Here is an 18,449-nt window from a genome sequence, read left to right as displayed (position 1 = left end):
TTATGGTAATTTTTCACTTTTTATTTTTATATTTCAGATGAGTTTGAATTCTTTATAAAGTGCATGTACTACTTCTGTAATAAGAAAAGAGAAATAAGACTAAAACAAAACTGAAATAATAAAATTAGCATATTTAATCAAATAGATGAAAGTAACACAAATTCTTTCCCAAGTATCTATAATATAGATTGCCGGCAATTCATATTTTTCAGTCTCCACACTGTTTATTAAACCTGAAACATTGGCCAGTTTAATGATCTGTTTGCCAGTCGGCACACACCCTTGGATTTTTAAATAATTGTCATCTCTCCTGGGCTTATAGAAAGATTATCGTTTGAGCTTTCCACTTTATTCCAATCTCCTACTCATAAGCACATTTATTTCCACCTCTACGCTTTTGCCAATGCTGTTATCTCTCCTGGCATCTCCTACCCGCTGTGCCACCATCCCCCACCTCCCCTGTCCAAAATCTTGATCATCCTTTAAGGCACACTCAAATCTTTCAAGAAACGGCCATGACCACCGACAACTGTGCTTTTAAAAAGCTCTGTGCTTTGTCAAAAGGCACCTTGTCTTTGTGTCTCCCCTAATTAATTACAGTTGGTTGAAAGCAATACTTTTATATATCTAACCACACTGAAATGTCACTATGCATTTTCCAACTGAGTAAAAAAAAACAAAAAACCTACTCACTTCTAGTGGAAAAATGTTGTCAGAAGTGGATGGGAGGGCTTTCCTGGTGGCGCAGTGGTTAAGAATCCACCTGCCAATGCAGGGGACACGGGTTCGAGCCCTGGTCCGGGAAGATCCCACATGACACGGAGCAACTGAGCCCGTGCGCCGCAACTACTGAGCCTGTGCTCTAGAGCCCGCGAGCCACAACTACTGAAGCCCGTGTGCCACAACTACTGAAGCCCACATGCCTAGAGCCCGTGCTCCGCAAGGAGAAGCCACCGCAATGAGAAGCCCGTGCACCACAACAAAGAGTAGCCCCCCTGATCACCGCAACTAGAGAAAGCCCATGCACAGCAATGAAGACCCAATGCAGCCAAAAATAAATAAATAAATGTATTAAAAAAAAAAAAAAAGAATAAGTGGATGGGATCAATTCCTTAGACTCTTTCTCAAAGGAGAAAATACTAGGTGGTTTCCAAGGGTGCAAAAGCCGTTTCCTACACCTTCCCATAAGGAAGAAGGTGGTATCTACACAATCATTACCTGGAACTTACAAAGAAATGCACGCAAGGAAAAACTGGCAGGCTGGAATAATCTCCTCCAATGCTATTGGGCACCATCCTCTTATGTCCTATTGCTGTGGTCCCCAACCTTTTTTGGCACCAGGGACCGGTTTCGTGGAAGACAATTTTTCCACGGACCGGGGGTGGGGGGACGGTTTCAGGATGATTCATGGGCATTACATTTACTGTGCACTTTACTTCTATTATTATTACATTGTAATATATAATGAAATAATTATACAACTCACCATAATACAGAATCAGTGGGAGCCCTGAGCTTGTTTTCACTTGCCACTCACTGATAAGGTTTTGATATGAGTCTGCAAGCAATTGATTTGTTATGGTCTCTGTGCAGGCAAACCTCTCTGCTAATGATAATCTGTATTTGCAGCCGCTCCCCAGCGCTGGCATCACCACCTCAGCTCCACCTCAGATCATCAGGCATTAGATTCTCATAAGGAGCGCGCAACCTAGATCCCTCGCATGCGCAGTTCACGGTAGGGTTCGAGCTCCTATGAGAATCTAATGCCGCAGCTGACCTGACAGGAGGCGGAGCTCAGGCGGTAGTGAAATGATAGGGAGAGTCTGTAAATACCGATGATGCTTCGCTCACCTGCCCGCTGCTCACCTCCTGCTGTATGGCCTGGTTCCTAACAGGCCACAGGCTGATACTGGTCCATGGCCCGGGGTTGGGGACCCCTGCCCTATTGTGACAACCATTCAGCATGGATTGAGTGCTTACTGTATGTCAAGCACTGTGCTAAATGCATTATATACATTATCTCATTTAATCCTCCCAACAGACTGAAGTGGTCCTTACTATCCTGTTGGAAGATGTCACTGAGAGGATGGAACTGCCAGCTGACTCTTGAGCAGGACTGGGGTAATCGGAGGCTCCTCACCCCTCCCGTCCTTGAAATGTATATTCCACCCATTCTTCTTGCACTAGGAGCCAGTTCAAGGATGCGGCTTTGAGAGAGGAGGATGTTGTTGAGACCATCAGGATGGGATACACCACTGAACCCCATTAAGGCCTCTATGTAAACTGTTGAGATTCTGGCAGGCCGGTGCAGAGATCTTGTGGCGCCCAAGACAAGCCTCGTATGTAAGTTCCCTTGTTGCTAAACCTGCCACCTACCAATCTGGAGTGGCTGTCTCTTTCTTTGGCCTCTTCTTGCCCTCTGAGTACGGGGCCAGTTTCAGATTTCAGCTGGCAAGTTCCCAAGGGTTCAAACCAACATATCCCCATTTTATAGATGAGACAGCTAACTTACAGAACGGTTCAGCAATTTTCCCAGGGTGACAAAGCAACAAGGTGTTAGAGCTGGTTTGGATCCATGTCACCTGATTTCAAAACTCTCATTCTTAGCTACTATACTATTTATATCTTCTACCTAGAAACTCTAGCTAACATTAAAGAGAATGGTTAATACAACCTTAACTGAAAATGACCAGTTTTGCAATCTTTTTCCCCTTTTCAAGTCTTTTTAAGTAACACCTACTCAGTGTTTAACATAAAATATTTAAATATGTGTAAAAGTTAAACAGAGAGTGTCTTCTTTTTAACGGGCCTCTCTTTTTCTCCAGCATTTCCTGCATAGTGACATTGGCTTGACAATTATTATGCCACAGAATCAATAGTACTAATTTTCACACTTCATTAATAAATAAGTGGAGGCCCCAGATGTTATGGGATGGATCCACAGATCCCCTGGGAGTTGAGAGTCCAAAAAGAAAAAAAAGCCCACTTAAAAAAAAAAAAAAGTTAGGCTGCAGACAAGAGTCTGGAGATCAAAAGTCTAGATTCAAAAGTGAAACTCTGAAAAAAAAAAAAGTGAAACTCTGGATCAGTGCTTTAAGAAGATTTTGAATTTGAATAGGTAAAAATGAAAGAAAAAAAAAGATTTGGGGATCCACACCAAAAGCAGATCAGAAACTGTGGTCTTGCATCTGAATGGGAAGCAAGAGTGAGAATCTTTGTTGGTTTGGAAGAGAGAGGATAAGAAAGCCTTTCCGCCAAGTTTTTAACAGTTTGCAGCCTAAGACTTAGAAGTACAAAAATTTCAGGAGCAAAAATGCTATAAATCAGGTTTTCACTGCAATTTTTCTGTATGCTTGAAATTTTTCCTAATAAAGTGGTGAGAACATAAAAAAACATAAGAGAATTACTAGGGACCTGGCCAACATTGCAGCTTTAGTCCATAGTGTTGATTTATGTAATTCTTTGCAAAGGATAAAAACAGGTTCTTTCTACAGATGTAGTAACAAAATAATGGAAGCAGCCAATATATTCAGCACTTACCTTGAGCTCTACCTACATCATCTTATTGAATGTTCACAATTAAGCCATAAGGTATGTATTATTATCATCTCCCTTTCAGAGAACAGAGGCAGAGTGAGGCTTAAAAAAAATGTGACTAGTTATAAATTCAGTCACATGTCAGCAAGGGGGCAGAGCCAGGATTCAAACCCAGGGCTTCTATTCTGCACAGACCCAGTAGTCTTTCAAGGCCACCGTGAACTCCAGAGACCAACAGGCTTCCACATACTTAAAATCACTGAATGTGTTCTGGGACTCTCAACAGATTTAGAAAGCTTCCTGAAAATGTGAAAGCAATACACCTTCAGGTTAAAAGCAGAGAGGGGCGCAGGGGCCCAACAAACCTGAGTTCAAATCCTGACTCTGCCACTTAAATCACCTCACCTAGCAAGCCCCAATTTTTCCATCTATGTAAGGGGAGTCATAAGTCATAATATTCCCCTCAAGGAGGCTGTTCCAGGGATTGAATGAGAGGATGCATTTAAAGTTCTTAGCACAGGCAAGACCTAATACATGGCAATCTATCAACAAAAGGCAGCCATTGTGGGTATTATTTTGAGCTTGCAGGAAGACCAGAGACCCTCAGCCCTCGTGTCATGTTAAAGTACCAAAGCCAAAGGGTTTTGAAAGGATGAAACGGGAGGAAGGACCCATATTTTAAAAGGAGAAAGAAAAGAAAAGGAGAGAGGCTGGACACACTCTGGTTTCCAGGTACAGAACTAAGACATTTGACTGTGATTTCTACTTGAACCCATGAAAACCAGAGTACAGTTGAGCCATTCTAAAAAGATCTTCTTAATTTGTAATTACAGGTATGGAGAAAGCACACATACACACAATCTTCTACCAGGTGAAGACAGGAAAAGAGCATATGCACAATACTTCGGTCCAACATAGCTCAGCGCCAAGGCAGGAAGCTGAGGGTCCTTGTGAAGGGCGAGACGGCCCTTCCCAGCCCGGATGGAGGTACGGAGCTAAAGCAAGCAGTGCAAGGGCAGGGGACTGCTAAGCGCCCGGGGTTTGCAGGGAGGGCTGGTGACGCTGGGACCCCTGCAGCTGCCTCTACACTTTGAGAGCAGGAGTTTCAACTACTGCAACCTATTCATTAAAAACAAACAATCCTTAGTTTATTTGTTAATGTTGTTGACCCCAAAATACCGTAGAGAGAAGTAGCAAATACAGTCTGTCCATTTCAGAACTGCCTTCTAGGACTGTACCCAAACCAGAGACTTTGAGTCAAGAGAGAAAGAAGGGCGTGCACAGGGTTAACCTTCCCCTAATCCTTTCCCTCCCACTCGCGACCCTGGAGAAGGCAGGAGAAGAAACGCTGGGAATTTCAGGTGTGCCCTGAATCTCACGCCGGGGGAGAAGCAAAAGCAGAAACCCAGCGGACACTCCCCCCTCTCCAGAGACGTGGGCGCTTTCCAGGATGGTCCAAAGGCTCCAGCGTCCTAGTGCATCCCGGTGGAGAAAAGACCCTCCTCCCTCGGCTGCGGTAAAGACCCTACTTTCCAATACCGGCTGCGAGCTTGGATCCGGGACTCCCGAGTCCACCCCAGACTCCCGGCTCAGCTGCCTGGAGATTCCCGAGCCTCCCGGTGAAGCCCAACCCGGAGGCTTTTGTTCGAGGGAGAGAGCGTCGCAGCGCAGCGCAGCGCATCCCCGCAGCGCTGCGGGGGCGCCTCCCTCGGTCCGCTCCCTACCAACCCCGCGCTCCCGCGACCACCCGCTCCAGCGCACGGATCCCCAACTGTCCCACCCCCCGCCCGAATACTCACTTCTCCCCAGTCCCTCCGCTTTCCACGCCGTCTCCTCCACCGCCCCATAGCGCCTCAAAGGCTTCTCAGCTTCCAGATGGATGGACAAAGATTGGTTTAACTCCATCGCTGATCTCCGCGGGCAGGTCGACGGGTCTCCCTTTACTCCATCCCCGCTGCGGGTTGCAGGGAGGGAGGCGGCTCCAGCCAGCAGCGTCTTAAGGGGCCGGGCGCTCGTGACGTTGCTCCATCTCTTCCGCCGCCAGGGCCGGGGACAGCCGACTGGTACAGGAGTGCGGGGGGGGGGGGGGGGGAGGAGGGGGAGAGAGAGAGAGAGAGAGGGAGAGGAAAAAAAAAAAAAAAAAAAGGATGAGGACGCATGCGCAATGGAGGCTTGGGGCGGGGAGCTTGGGGGCTGGGTAGACAGAAAAGAGGGTAGGTGATAACTCTACGAAGAACAACAAAACAACTAAAACAGAACCATCACAAAGGAAGTAAAAACAAGGCAGCAGCCCATACTGGGGCTTGTGACATCAGCGTGCTGCTAGGTTTTGAGTGGGATTTGTGAGAGCATCTCTATCTGGGGGCAATGGATCCATCTTTGTGGCGAGTGTTACAGAAGCGGGAGTGTGGACCTGGATCTGTGGGTTCTGGGCTTGGCTGAGTGCGTTTTTGTGACAATCTCTGTCGTTTGCATCTGTGTGTATTTTGAATTTGAATTTGAATATAAAATGGGACAATCTTGTCTGCCGGTGCCTGTGTCCACTCTGTATGTGTTTGCATGAACTTCAGAGAGACATGAAACTATTTTGGACACAAGTATAACAAAGCTATTTGGAACATGGGTCTTTACTTTCCAGAAACCCAGAGGTTTACCTTAACCAACAAAGCACGGCAGCATTAAAAGTACAAGGTAAAATCAGCAGCTAGACTGATTTTTAAAATAGTACTATTTATTGAATGATGGCTAGGTGCTAAACACTCCCCAATAACTCTGTGAAACAGATACTGTTTTGTTAGCTTTGTTTTATAGAAGATGAAACTGAGGTGCAGCAAGATTAAATTATTTGCCCAAATTCCCACACCTACCAAGTGGTCTGGTCAGCACTTGAATCCAGACTTAGCCTCTTTATTGTACTGACCTTCTTGACTCCACAGGCATGTAGTTTTGTACTGGGCTGGGGGAGAAGCTCTATAGGACATGTGTTGTTCATTTGTTGTTTGTTGTTATTCTTAAGACATCATCTGGGGCAACTTTTGGTATCCACACAGCTTGTGGAGGTATGAAAAGGCTTTAAGAAAATGATTTATCAACCAGCAGCAAGAGGCTTCAAAAATTTATGATCAGGAAAGTACTTCTAAATAGCTCATGAGAGAAAAAGGAGATAACAATGAAAAATTTTAAATATTTAGACCTTGATAGTCATGAGAGTATCACATATCAAAACTTGTAAGTTTTGATGTAAGTAAATGCATAGCCTTAAATGCATGCATTTAAAAATGTAAGTCTAAAAATAAATGGGTTAGGATGAATAGGTAAGCAAAATGTGGTCTTTCCATACAGTGGAATACTATTCAGCCTTTAAAAAGGAAGGGGATTCTGCAATATGCTACAACATGGATAAAACTTGAGGACATAATGCTAAGTGAAATGAACCAGTCACAAAAAGACAAACACTGTACAATTCCACTTATGTGATGTGCCTAGAGTAGTGAAAATCACAGGAACAGAAAGTAGAATGGTGGTTGCTGAGGGCTAAGGGGAGGGAAGAATGCGGAGTTTTTGTTTAATGGGTATAGATTTGCAGTATTTCAAGATGAAAAGAGTTTTGGGGGTGGATGGGGGTAATGGATGCACAACAATGTGAATGTATTTAATACCACTGAGCTATACACTTAAAACTAGTTGAACTGGTTAAAAAAAAATCATTGTATTCAACTGAAAAGACTATAAGAGAAAAGAAGAGATAAAACCTAAGTGAAGTAGAAAAATAATAATAAGAGCATAAATTAAGGTAATAGGGACTTCCCTGGTGGCACAATGGTTAAGAATCCGCCTGCCAGAGCAGGGGACACAGATTCAACCCCTGGTCCGGGAAGATCCCACATGCCGCGGAGCAACTAAGCCCATGCACTACAACTACTGAGCCAGCGCTCTAGAGCCTGTGAGCCACAGCTACTAAGCCCACATGCCGCAACTACTGAAGCCCGCGTACCTAGAGCCCATGCTCTGCAACAAGAGAAGTCACCGCAATGAGAAGCCCGCACACTGCAATGATGAGTAGACCCTGCTCGCCACAACTAGAGAAAGCCTGCGCACAGCAACGAAGACCCAACACAGCCAAAAATAAATAAATTAAAACAACAACAACAACAACACTGAGTGGAGAAACTGGAACCCTCATACATTGCTGGTGGAAATGTACAATGGTGCAGCCACTTTGGAAGACAGTCTGGCATTTTCTCAAAAGGGTAAACACAGTTATCACATGACCAAGCAATTCTACTCCTCGGTATAGACCCACAAGAAATGAAAGATACATCCACACAAAAACTTGTTTGAACAAATGCTCACAGCAGCATTATTCACAATAGCCAAAAAAGTGAAAACAACCCAAATGTCCATCAACTGATGAATGAATAAATAAAATGTGGTATATTCCTACAGGGGAATGTTACTTGGTAATAATGAGGGATGAAGTACTGATACATGTTGCAACACAGTTAAATCTTGAAAACGCTATGCTAAGTGAAAGACACCAGTCACAATAGACCATAAGTTATATGATCCCATTTATATAAACTGTCTAGATTCTTTATCTACAGAGAAAACATTATAGCAAATCAACAGAGAAAGAAAGTAGGTTAGTGGTTGCTTAGGGCTGGGGGTGGAGGAAAATAGGCGAAGGCAGGGACTGCTAAAGATTACAGGGTTTCCTTTTGGGTGAAAATGTTCTAAAATTGTGATGATGGTTGCATAACTCTAGTAATATACTAAAAACCTTTGAATATGTACCTTTAAAGGGTGATTTGAATAGTATATGAATTATATCTCAATAAAGCTATTAACAAAAAAAATTAAATTGAATGGAATTTAACCATTTAAATCACAACACATTATCATAAGGTTAATGGAGACTAAGGCCAGCCTGTGCAGCCAGCCAGCAGGGAATTCCAGGGGTCTGGCCACACAATCCAAATCTGTCCTGGTCCTACCTGGGGTTTGGCATTACCTGATGGTGGTTGTCCATTCTAGCTTGTGTGTGTGTGTGTTTTTCATATTCTTTTCCATTATGGTTTATTACAGGATATTGAATATAGTTTCCTGTGCTAAACATAAAGACCTTGTTGTTTATGCATTCCATATGTAATCGTTTGCATCTGCTAATCCCATACCCCGGATCCATTCTTTCCCCATCAGCTTGTGTGTTGATGGATGTCACTTGAGGTCCTGTGGCAACTGGAATTTCCAAAACAATGACAGTGATTCCAGGACAGTGATTCCCCAGTTAGTGGCTCAATTACACGGCCCGATTCAGAAAAATTAGGCTAGGCAAACACCTCCCCACCCATCAGCCCACCCCCGCCAACCCTTCTGTCTCCCACTTAATATGTACTTTGGCCAGCATTATCCTGGGGTTTTAGTGAATTAGCCATTTTGCTACTAGTATATAGGCTATATGTTAGTAGGACTACAGTGATGCTTCTGTATCTGGAGAGATAGTAAGTTTCAACTGCAATACAAACATATTCATGAAAGAACATCAGAAGGATCATTTCCCATTCCCATGATATGTCTTTCATTCCAGTTTAATCATGGAGAAAGGGGGAAAATGTGGGCGTGGAGATGCACTGATATTGTTCAAGCTATTTTTACTCTCACAAAATGGGTCCCTCCCCTAATGGCCCCAATTTCTCCTAATAGATCATTTTTTATTAAAGCATATCATTTATCAGCCTTGTCTCTCTTTGATTCCTGGAAAACATTCTTTGAATATTTCAGGGAAAGACGTTACTAGCCATTTAAGTGGAATGCCCCCCATAATCAGTATGGCATTATTCCTTGTATTCCAACTGAATCACATCCTGTCAGTCACACACTCTGATTATAGAAACAGTGGAATAGCCAGAGAAGAATTGATCTGTGTGTCTGTAGAGAACAAACGTATGGACACCAAGGGGGGAAAGTGGGGGGGCGGGGGATGAATTGGGACTGACATACATACACTAATATGTATAAAATGGATAACTAATAAGAACCTGCTGTATAAAAAATAAATAAAATAAAATTCAGAAGTTCAAAAAAAAAACTGGGAAAAGAAAAAGAATTCATCTGTGTTTCAATGAAAAGCCTAATGCAGAGGGAAAAAAAAATCTCCCCGTGTCTCAAAGAAATATAAGAAGTGTTGCTTCTAGAACGTGGGAATTCCATAAACTATGATTTGCATGAGAAGAAACATTAATTTTAAGATTCAGAAGAAAAAGTTCTAGAGGTTAGGGCCATAGATGGAAGTCAGGATGCTTGAGTGAGATCATGACTCCATGATTGGAAGCTATTTACCTTAAACCAACTATGGAAGCTGTCCAAGAAATAGTTTCCTTTCCTGTAAAATGGGGTTAATTATGAAACATGCTTAGTACAGCACATGGCACAGAATATTCAATAAATGTCATTTATTCTGTTAATTTCATCACTGCTGCCAATACTTGAAGTTAAAAGTTGGCTTCCGTGCTGTGCTGTAGTCATCAAGTTATCAAGGTCATCCTTACATAAATCCCAGAATATGCAACTCTATGAAGTCATTACATTTGTCATAATAATATTCCTAATTTTACAGACTCTTCCAGGGAGATCGGTGTTATCCAGTATTAACACGTTCCTAAATTGATGGTTAGCAGATATCTTGGAGTTCCACAGATGAGGAGTTTCAGGAAGCAGTGAAAGAGATTCACAGAGAAGGACTGGAAAATGCAAAAACTGGACCAGGTTGCATGCCTCCTGCACAGTCCAGGAGCCTATCCCATGTCAACTGCTCTGCAAAGAAGTTGTCACTTATGCTTGCAAGGCAGACTCCAAAGCAGAACCGTACACTTTCATCAGGCAGAGTTGGGATTAGTACAGCTCTCTTCTCTCATCAAAACTGGGGTGTTTTGTTGGTTTGTTTCATTTGTTTCTTTTTTATTTTTATTTTATGTTACTTTTTTTGTTGTGTTCCATTTGTAAAGTCAGTGATCAATGTCTTAAGAAGGCATCACTTTCATAAAGCAGATCTGGGGTTTTAGTGTTTCATTTCTATAATAAAATAACATATCATCAGTTTCCAACCCACATAAACACAAGACACACTTGGGACATGTTAGTAGGCATGTAAAGAATATTACCTGTAGAGCAGAGTGATAAAAAAAACTTGGGCTCTGTCATCCTGGCTCCACCACTTACTAGCGGTATGACCTTGGGCAAGTCACTTCCTCTCTATTCTCCTGAAAATGCTCTAAAGATCCGTAATGGCCTATTTTTTGTCACATCCAATAGCTTCTTTCCAGTCATCATCCTTTTAATCTCTCCAAAAATATATAATGCTGTGGACCAGACCCTACTCCAAACTCCCTCTCTACCCAGTTTCCAGGACATGCTCTCTCCTGTCCTCTTGGTTCCCACTCCTGCTGTTCCAGTCCTCCCTTCTCGTCTCCTTCACAAGCTCTTTCTCCATCACTCACCCCCTTCAGTTAAGGTTCCCAGTGTTTATCCCTTTCATCTCCTCTTCTCATTCTTCACCTCTTCCTAGTTAAACCCATCTTCTGTTCAATCTCCATCTCCAGCCCCCGTCCTTCTCTCCTCTTAGAAACATCCAGCAGTCTTGGGGAAATTGATAAAAAGAGGAAAATGGGTTTGGAAGAGAAAATAGAGTTAAAGAGAGTTCCAGAAAGCACACTGTGTATTCCTCTTAAAGGAGGTTTAGAAGAGAGAAAAGAAGCTGAGGAAACATATGCCCACGACTTCGGACCTGAAATCCTGCATCCGTTGGAGAGCAGGGAGCTGGTACTTCTGCCCAAAGTGCTCAAGGAGTGGGATCAGGTGTTTTGGCTGTGCTGGGGCAAGAAGTTATTAGGAGTGAGGTCAATGCTACATGCCTGTAAGAGGGTGGTGGTGGGGGGAGTCTGAAAAAAAGTCCCCAGGGCATGTGGGGACTCTATTATGGTGCTTTCTGTTTTTCAACGTTTATTGAGTGGTTACTGTGTACCAAGCACTTTACAAGACTTACCCTTCTTAACTCTATATCTCTGTCCTGTGAGATCAGGGTTTGTAGCTACAGAGAGGTTGTAGTTTGCCAGTAAGTGGCAGCATCTGCACTCAGTCTCAGTCGGCCAGTCTCAGAGTCCAAACACTTAACCACAATCCCACATCCCCTCTCAAAGCTTTCCTTTCTCCTCCAGGAATCACCATGGCAACAGCCAGGAAGAGGGATTTATAACTTCAACCTGAACATGTTCAAAATCAGACTCCTTATATTTCCCCCCAAACCTGCTCCACCTCAATTAGAAATCTCAGATTTAGCCTCTGTACCTTACTCTCAAACATTCCACACTCTTTTTACACATAGTCAGTCAACAAATCCTGTTGATTCTACCTGGGAAATCTCTCCAAAATCCAATTGTCCTCTTCATCCCCACTGCCCTGCTCTAGCTCAATGCTGCAACACCTTTTTCCCAGACTATTGCAAAAAAACATCTTTTCTGGGTTTTTTTCCCTACTAGAGACTATTCTCCACATTGCTTCTAAAATTATCTTTTTTAAAAAATATTTATTTGTTTATTTGGTTGCACCAGGTCTTAGTTGAGGCAGGCGGGCTCCTTAGTTGTGGCTCCCTGGCTCCTTAGTTGTAGCACGTGGCCTCCTTAGCTGCAGCATGCATGTGGGATCTAGTTCCCTGACCAGGGATCGAACCTGGGTCCCGTGCACTGAGAGTGTGGAGCTTAATCCACTGTGCCACCAAGGAAGTCCCCTAAAATTATCTTTAAAACACACATACAAATACACACACACATATACACATGCAATGCCACTCTTAAGCTTAAAAGCCTCCACTGGATTCCTGCTGCCTGCAGAGTAATTTACATAAGCAATCTCCTTCGTTTTGAGGACCATCAGGTTATTCCCAACTTCCTGAGATTATCAAGAAAACCATGAGGAGAGTCTTGCAGTTAAAGCTTTGTAGATGTCCTTTATTTCCTTAGGATGAATTCCTTAAAGTGAAATTGCTAAATCAAAGGATATGCACATTGTCAAAGGCATTTGATGACTATTATTAAACCGTTCTCCAGAAATGCCATACTTAACTTACACTCACCAGAAGTGTGTACTACAACTTACTAGAATTCACATGTTTTCATGGGTATACCCACGGAGTGGAAATGTGTTCTATTCACTTTCAAATAATCAGAGCTGGAATACTGAACGGCACATGGTACTCAGCGAATGATTGCTGAATGAATGAAGAACTGAATAAACAGAAGAAGTGTCCATTTGTGAAAAGCTCCCCGACTTGTGTATAACTTAACATAAGCGTATCGTAACACAACTTCTAGATGTTGTCTAAATCTGACTGTTTCATGTAGAATTAATCCAGTAGCATCCTTTTGCACATGGGATTGATATTTATGGGATGCTCCACAACAGTGCTCCATCCAGGGAACAAAATCTTCGCTTCCTATCCATATTCACTACACATGTACAGACCCAACCTTATTGTAATTTCTTCAATTTTCCATCATCACCTATGCAGGTTAGAGGTTATCTGGAAAGGAGTTAACCTAAATAGTAAAATGAGTAAAAGGGTGCTAAAATTTCACAAATCTATATTTCCGGATGTGTACACTCGGCCCTCTGTATCTGTGAGTTTCACATCTGCAGATTCAACCAACAACAGAGTAAAAATGTTTGGGGGAAAATAATTCCAAAAAGTTCCAAAAAGCAAAACTTGTATTTGCTACTCATTGGCAACTATTTACATAGCGTTTATTATATTTATAACTATTTACATAGCATTTACCTTGTATTAGGTATTATAAGTACTTTAGAGATGATTTAAAGTATACAGGATGGGGCTTCCCTGGTGGCACAGTACTTAAGAATCCGCCTGCCAATGCAGGCGACACAGGTTCAAGCCCTGGTCCGGGAAGATCCCGCATGCCGCGGAGCAACTAAAGCCCGTATGCCACAACTACTGAGACTACGCTCTAGAGCCTGTGAGCCACAACTACTGACTCGCGTGCCACAACTACTGAGCCTGCGCACCACAACTACTGAAGCCCACGCGCCTAGAGCCTGTGCTCTGCAACAAGAGAAGCCACCACGAAGAGTAGCCCCCGCTCACCACAACGAGAAAGCCTGCGTGCAGCAATGAAGACCCAATGCAGCCAAAAATAAATATATAAATAAATTTATTTTTTTAAATAAATAAATTAAATAAAGTATACGGGAGGATGAGTGTAGATTATAAGCAAAACCTGCACCATTCTATATAAGGGACTCGAGCATCTGTGGCTGTTGTATCCAGGGGGTCCTGGGACCAAAAGCCCAGGGATACCAAGGGACGACTGCATATGCATCTCTCTGTTGTACAGCTCTGCTAGAATAAATGTCACCAAAGCACCTCAGTTTAAATCTCTTCCTTCCAAAACCTTCCACAGGTGGTAAGTTTCCTTCCAGCCAGTCAGTCAAGCCAGAAAATGTGTATTTTGTCCTATAAATCTTACTGATATTGCCTAGGTACATCTGAATTCATCAACCTAGACTATCCCTTCCTCCCTACTTCTACTCCCATTGAACTAATTTGCGCTCAAATGATCGCTACCCCTGACAATAATTTTCATCACTGATTTTTAGCAGGCTAGAGATATATTCAGTGTTACTCCTGAAAGGTCATTTGATGGTCCTAAGGAGAATGGGATGGAGGAGTGGAGGTGGCATAAAACTAGAGGTAGGGATATCAGTTGAGAGACTCTAGTGGTAAAATACATAAGTACTTCCCAAAGTTTTTTATTTTTAATAAATTTATTTTATTTTTATTTATTTATTTTTGGCTGTGTTGGGTCTTCATTGCTGTGCGTGGGTGTTCTTTAGTTGCAGTGAGCAGGGGCTACTCTTCGTTGCGGTGCACGGGCTTCTCATTGCGGTGGCTTCTCTTGTTGCAGAGCATGGGCTGTAGGCGTGCAGGCTTCAGTAGTTGTGGCTCACAGGCTCTAGAGCGCAGGTTCAGTAGTTGTGGCACACGGGCTTAGTTGCTCCGCGGCATGTGGGATCTTCCTGGACCAGAGATTGAACCTCTGTCCCCTGCATTGGCAGGCGGATTCTTAACCACTGTGCCACCAGGAAGCCCCTTCCCAAAGTTTAACATGTTAAAATGGACCCTCTGATCCAGATGGTCTGGGGTGAGGGTCTGAGATTCTTAGATGTTCTCAAGTGATGTCAAGGCTGCTGGTCCATGGACTGCACTTTGAGTAGCAAGACTTTACACGAGAAACAATGAGGGCTTGAAACAAAAAATGACAGTGGAATCAAAAGGAGGGCATGGACTAACGAGATATTAAAGAGACATGACTTGTTGACCTGAGCTACCTGAGGTTACCTGAGCATGAGGTAGCCACACTGAGTTGACACAGCTCCTGCGAATGGTACAGAAGGGATGTTTGAATTAATCTGTGCAACTTTGCTTTAGAATGATAGCTTTTTGGAAGTAACTCTCAGTCCTTTATGTTATCTTGAAGGATCCATGGAGATACTGGTACCCTCCAGTTAAGATTCTCTGGCAATATAAATTTTTCAAAAGCATAAAGTCAGAAGAAATAGAAAACATTTACTCAGCATATACCATGAGCCAGTCACTCCATGCCTCTGCATATGTTATTCCTTCTCCTTGAATATCTCCATGCCCACATCACTCACACACACACACACACACACACACACACACACACACACACACACACGAATTAACAATCTCTTCCTGTGTGTCACTGCCACATCTTTAATATACTTATCACACTGCACTGGAAATGCTGAAAGCAATTCTACAATCATAGAAAGTGTGGGTTTTGGAGCCAATCGAACTTCAGTTCAAATCATAGCTCTGCCATGTATTGGGTTGATGATGTGCTCTGCAACAAGAGAAGCCACCACGAAGAGTAGCCCCCGCTCACCACAACGAGAAAGCCTGCGTGCAGCAATGGAGACCCAATGCAGCCAAAAATAAATATATAAATAAATTTATTTTTTTAAATAAATAAATTAAATAAAGTATACGGGAGGATGAGTGTAGATTATAAGCAAAACCTGTGGGTTTTGGAGCCAATCGAAAATTGCTTCCTCAGTTATAAAAATGGAGGCGCCATCTACTGTGAGGTCATGTGTAGCCTTCAAGATGCTTTCCTTCAAGTAATAGGAAACCTAATTCACAGTGGTTTAAACAAGGAAGAGAATCTATCAGCTACTGAAACAGAAAAGCCCAGAGGTAAAGCAAGCTTTGAAATAGGCTAGTGTAGAGATTAAGAAATCATCAGGGTTTCTCTGAGATTCTTTCAGTGATACACTCCTCTTCCTGTGCCCTTCATGCTAATAAAAATGGTTACAGCGGGCTTCCCTGGTGGCGCAGTGGTTGAGAGTCCGCCTGCGGATGCGAGTCTGCCTGCGGATGCAGGGGACACGGGTTCGTGCCCCAGTCCGGGAAGATCCCACGTGCCGCGGAGCGGCTGGGCCAGTGAGCCATGGCCGCTGAGCCTGTACGTCCGGAGCCTGTGCTCCGCAACGGGAGAGGCCACAACAGTGAGAGGCCCGCGTACCGCAAAAAAAAAAAAAAAAGGTTACATCAGTTCTAGCACTCACATCTGTATTAATACCCCAACCTGAAAATAAGAATGCCTTTGTTTGGTGTTCCCAGCTAAAGTTAGGAGTATCTCTCTCCTAATGCCTACCACTGCAGGTCACATGGCCATCCCTGAACCAATCACTGTAACCACAGGCAGGAAATGCACTGATTGGCTTCACCCTGGTCAGGTGCTCCATCCTTTGAGCCAGGAGTGGAATCACCCTCCCTGAGGATCTACAAACAGGAACTGGGAGCTGTAGGGAAGGAGGGTGGAAAATGGATGCTGGAGAGGCAGCTGACAACTATTCACTACACCACACCCATTAGTACATTATACAAAGGGCGTGGCACAGAATCTTGTCTGCAGTTTGTGGGCGCACAGTAAGTGGTACCTGTAATTTGCTTATAAGTCTATCTACTAGACCAGAAGCAAACAGAGAATGGGGTCCTTCTCAGCTCAGGCGTCCCTCATGCCTAGCACAGCACCTGGGACATAGCGTAAATATTTGTTGAATTAATGTTAACAGTTGGAATGGGAAATACAATGTGATAGAGTTATAGAAATTATTACAAGAAAAAAGAGAGGATCGTATGACTTAAGGGAATATGAAAACATACACTGTTGCTGGTCCACGACACTGATAAGATAACCAAGCTGGATATAGTTGAATTACAGACTGGGGTTAAAATTGGAATAAATTTCAGTATATATTTTTAGGGGTCTGCTCTAATTTTGGGTCAATTCAGAAAAGAAATACTAAGTGAAGTGTCTTTATCTGCTTTGCCTGGCTTGGGAGTAGAAGAGAAGAAAATCAACCTTTTTCTTTCCCCCTTAAATCTATTCAAGAAGTGTTGCTTGAGCATGCGCTACATGATCCCATATTATATAGGAAGATAAGTTTCAAGAGGACGGCTGATCTAGTCTATTATTTTGTGTATTTTAAGAATCAATGTCAATTAAAAAGACACTAACATCGATTAATCCCACTATGTGCCAGGCGCTGTCCTTCAAGCTTTCACAAATGTGATCTCTTTTAATCCTGAGTAAATTGAGGCTGTGAAAGGTTAAGCTCCTTACCCAGAATCACACAACTAATAAATAAAGACACAGGTGCTGCGAGGCACATGCCTCAGAACCACTCTTCTTGTTACTAGAAAAGATTTCCTTGTATAAACCTCAGGGACTTTACAAGGGAAATATTGGATTACGGTAATATGACTCATTAGCCCAATTTAATATTACCTATTCATTATAATATAATGATGCTTGCATAGCAGAGCATGCTGCTGTATTTCTGCCTCTGGCTCAGATCACAGGAACTATGAACATAGGCTGATTACATGACCTACATACTCAATATTAAGAACACTTTGAATTGCTCTTATTTATGTGGTTGAAAATATATGGTCTAATTTTGGTCAGCAGTAGCATCTAGGTAATGCTGACTCAGAAGGGAAACATTTGTTGTTGCCAGGAGAAGTGCAAGAGAAAAGCTGAATCACACTGTACCACATCAGATGTTAACACTATTAATATAACGTGCTGAATAGTGAGCAAGATGGAATCAGACCATCTCTGACCAACAGGTTCATCATTCTACCAGTGGACAGGTCCAAGAAATGTCACGGTACTATGTCCCTACGTTGTATTATGCTTTTATCAACTAAGCTTATAATTAGTGTGTGGTTATCTGGCCAATGACACCAGTGTAGTGTACCATCCAAAAAGGGGATTGCAAACTCAATGCCTTCAGGGGCCAGGTGGGTAATGGAAATGAACACATTGGGCGGGTTGTCAGACGTAGGGAGTGAAGTCTACAGTGAACTCTCCGATGGAAGTAGATTTTTCAGGAGATGCCAGAAACCCAGGTTTTTAATATGAAATTTCCCATCTTCAAACTGTGTGATTGCCATAAAAGCACTCTTGTGGGCCAGATCTGTCCATTCTCCCCTGCATGCCTCTGTTAAAAGACTCCTAGTTCATCTCTCATTTCTGTCTTCTTCTATCCTATGGAAGTCTGAACTTGCTCGGGTTCCAGTTTTCTTTTTGAGATAAGAGTTTCTGATACATGCTGTAGTTGTCTATTTGAGACATTGAGAAATTAAATCAATTTTAAATTTTTTATTATTTTTATACAATTGTTAAAGGTTACACTCCATTTACAGTTATTACAAAATATTGACTATATTCCCTATGTTGTACAATTCATCCTTGTAGCCTATCTTACGCCCAATAGTTTGTACCTCCCTCTCCCCCACTCCTATATTG

The 18,449-nt window shown here is 42.8% G+C and overlaps 1 protein-coding gene across 3 annotated transcripts in view; it reads right to left on the bottom strand.

Moving 5' to 3' along the window:
* BMERB1 (bMERB domain containing 1) overlaps positions 1-18,449 on the bottom strand; it is a 171,236-nt gene that overhangs the window by 130,434 nt on the left and 22,353 nt on the right. For all 3 annotated transcript variants that reach the window (XM_033428747.2, XM_049699608.1, XM_004270155.3), the window contains exon 5: positions 5,337-5,597. In XM_033428747.2, the coding sequence (XP_033284638.2) occupies positions 5,337-5,597 (261 nt within the window). The remainder of the gene's footprint in view (positions 1-5,336; positions 5,598-18,449) is intronic.

Source organism: Orcinus orca, chromosome 16 (genome assembly GCF_937001465.1).
Source record: "Orcinus orca chromosome 16, mOrcOrc1.1, whole genome shotgun sequence".
NCBI classification, from domain to species: domain Eukaryota; kingdom Metazoa; phylum Chordata; class Mammalia; order Artiodactyla; family Delphinidae; genus Orcinus; species Orcinus orca.
The sequence above is the reverse complement of the archived record's forward strand: the minus strand, read 5'-3'. Positions and strand labels throughout refer to the sequence as shown.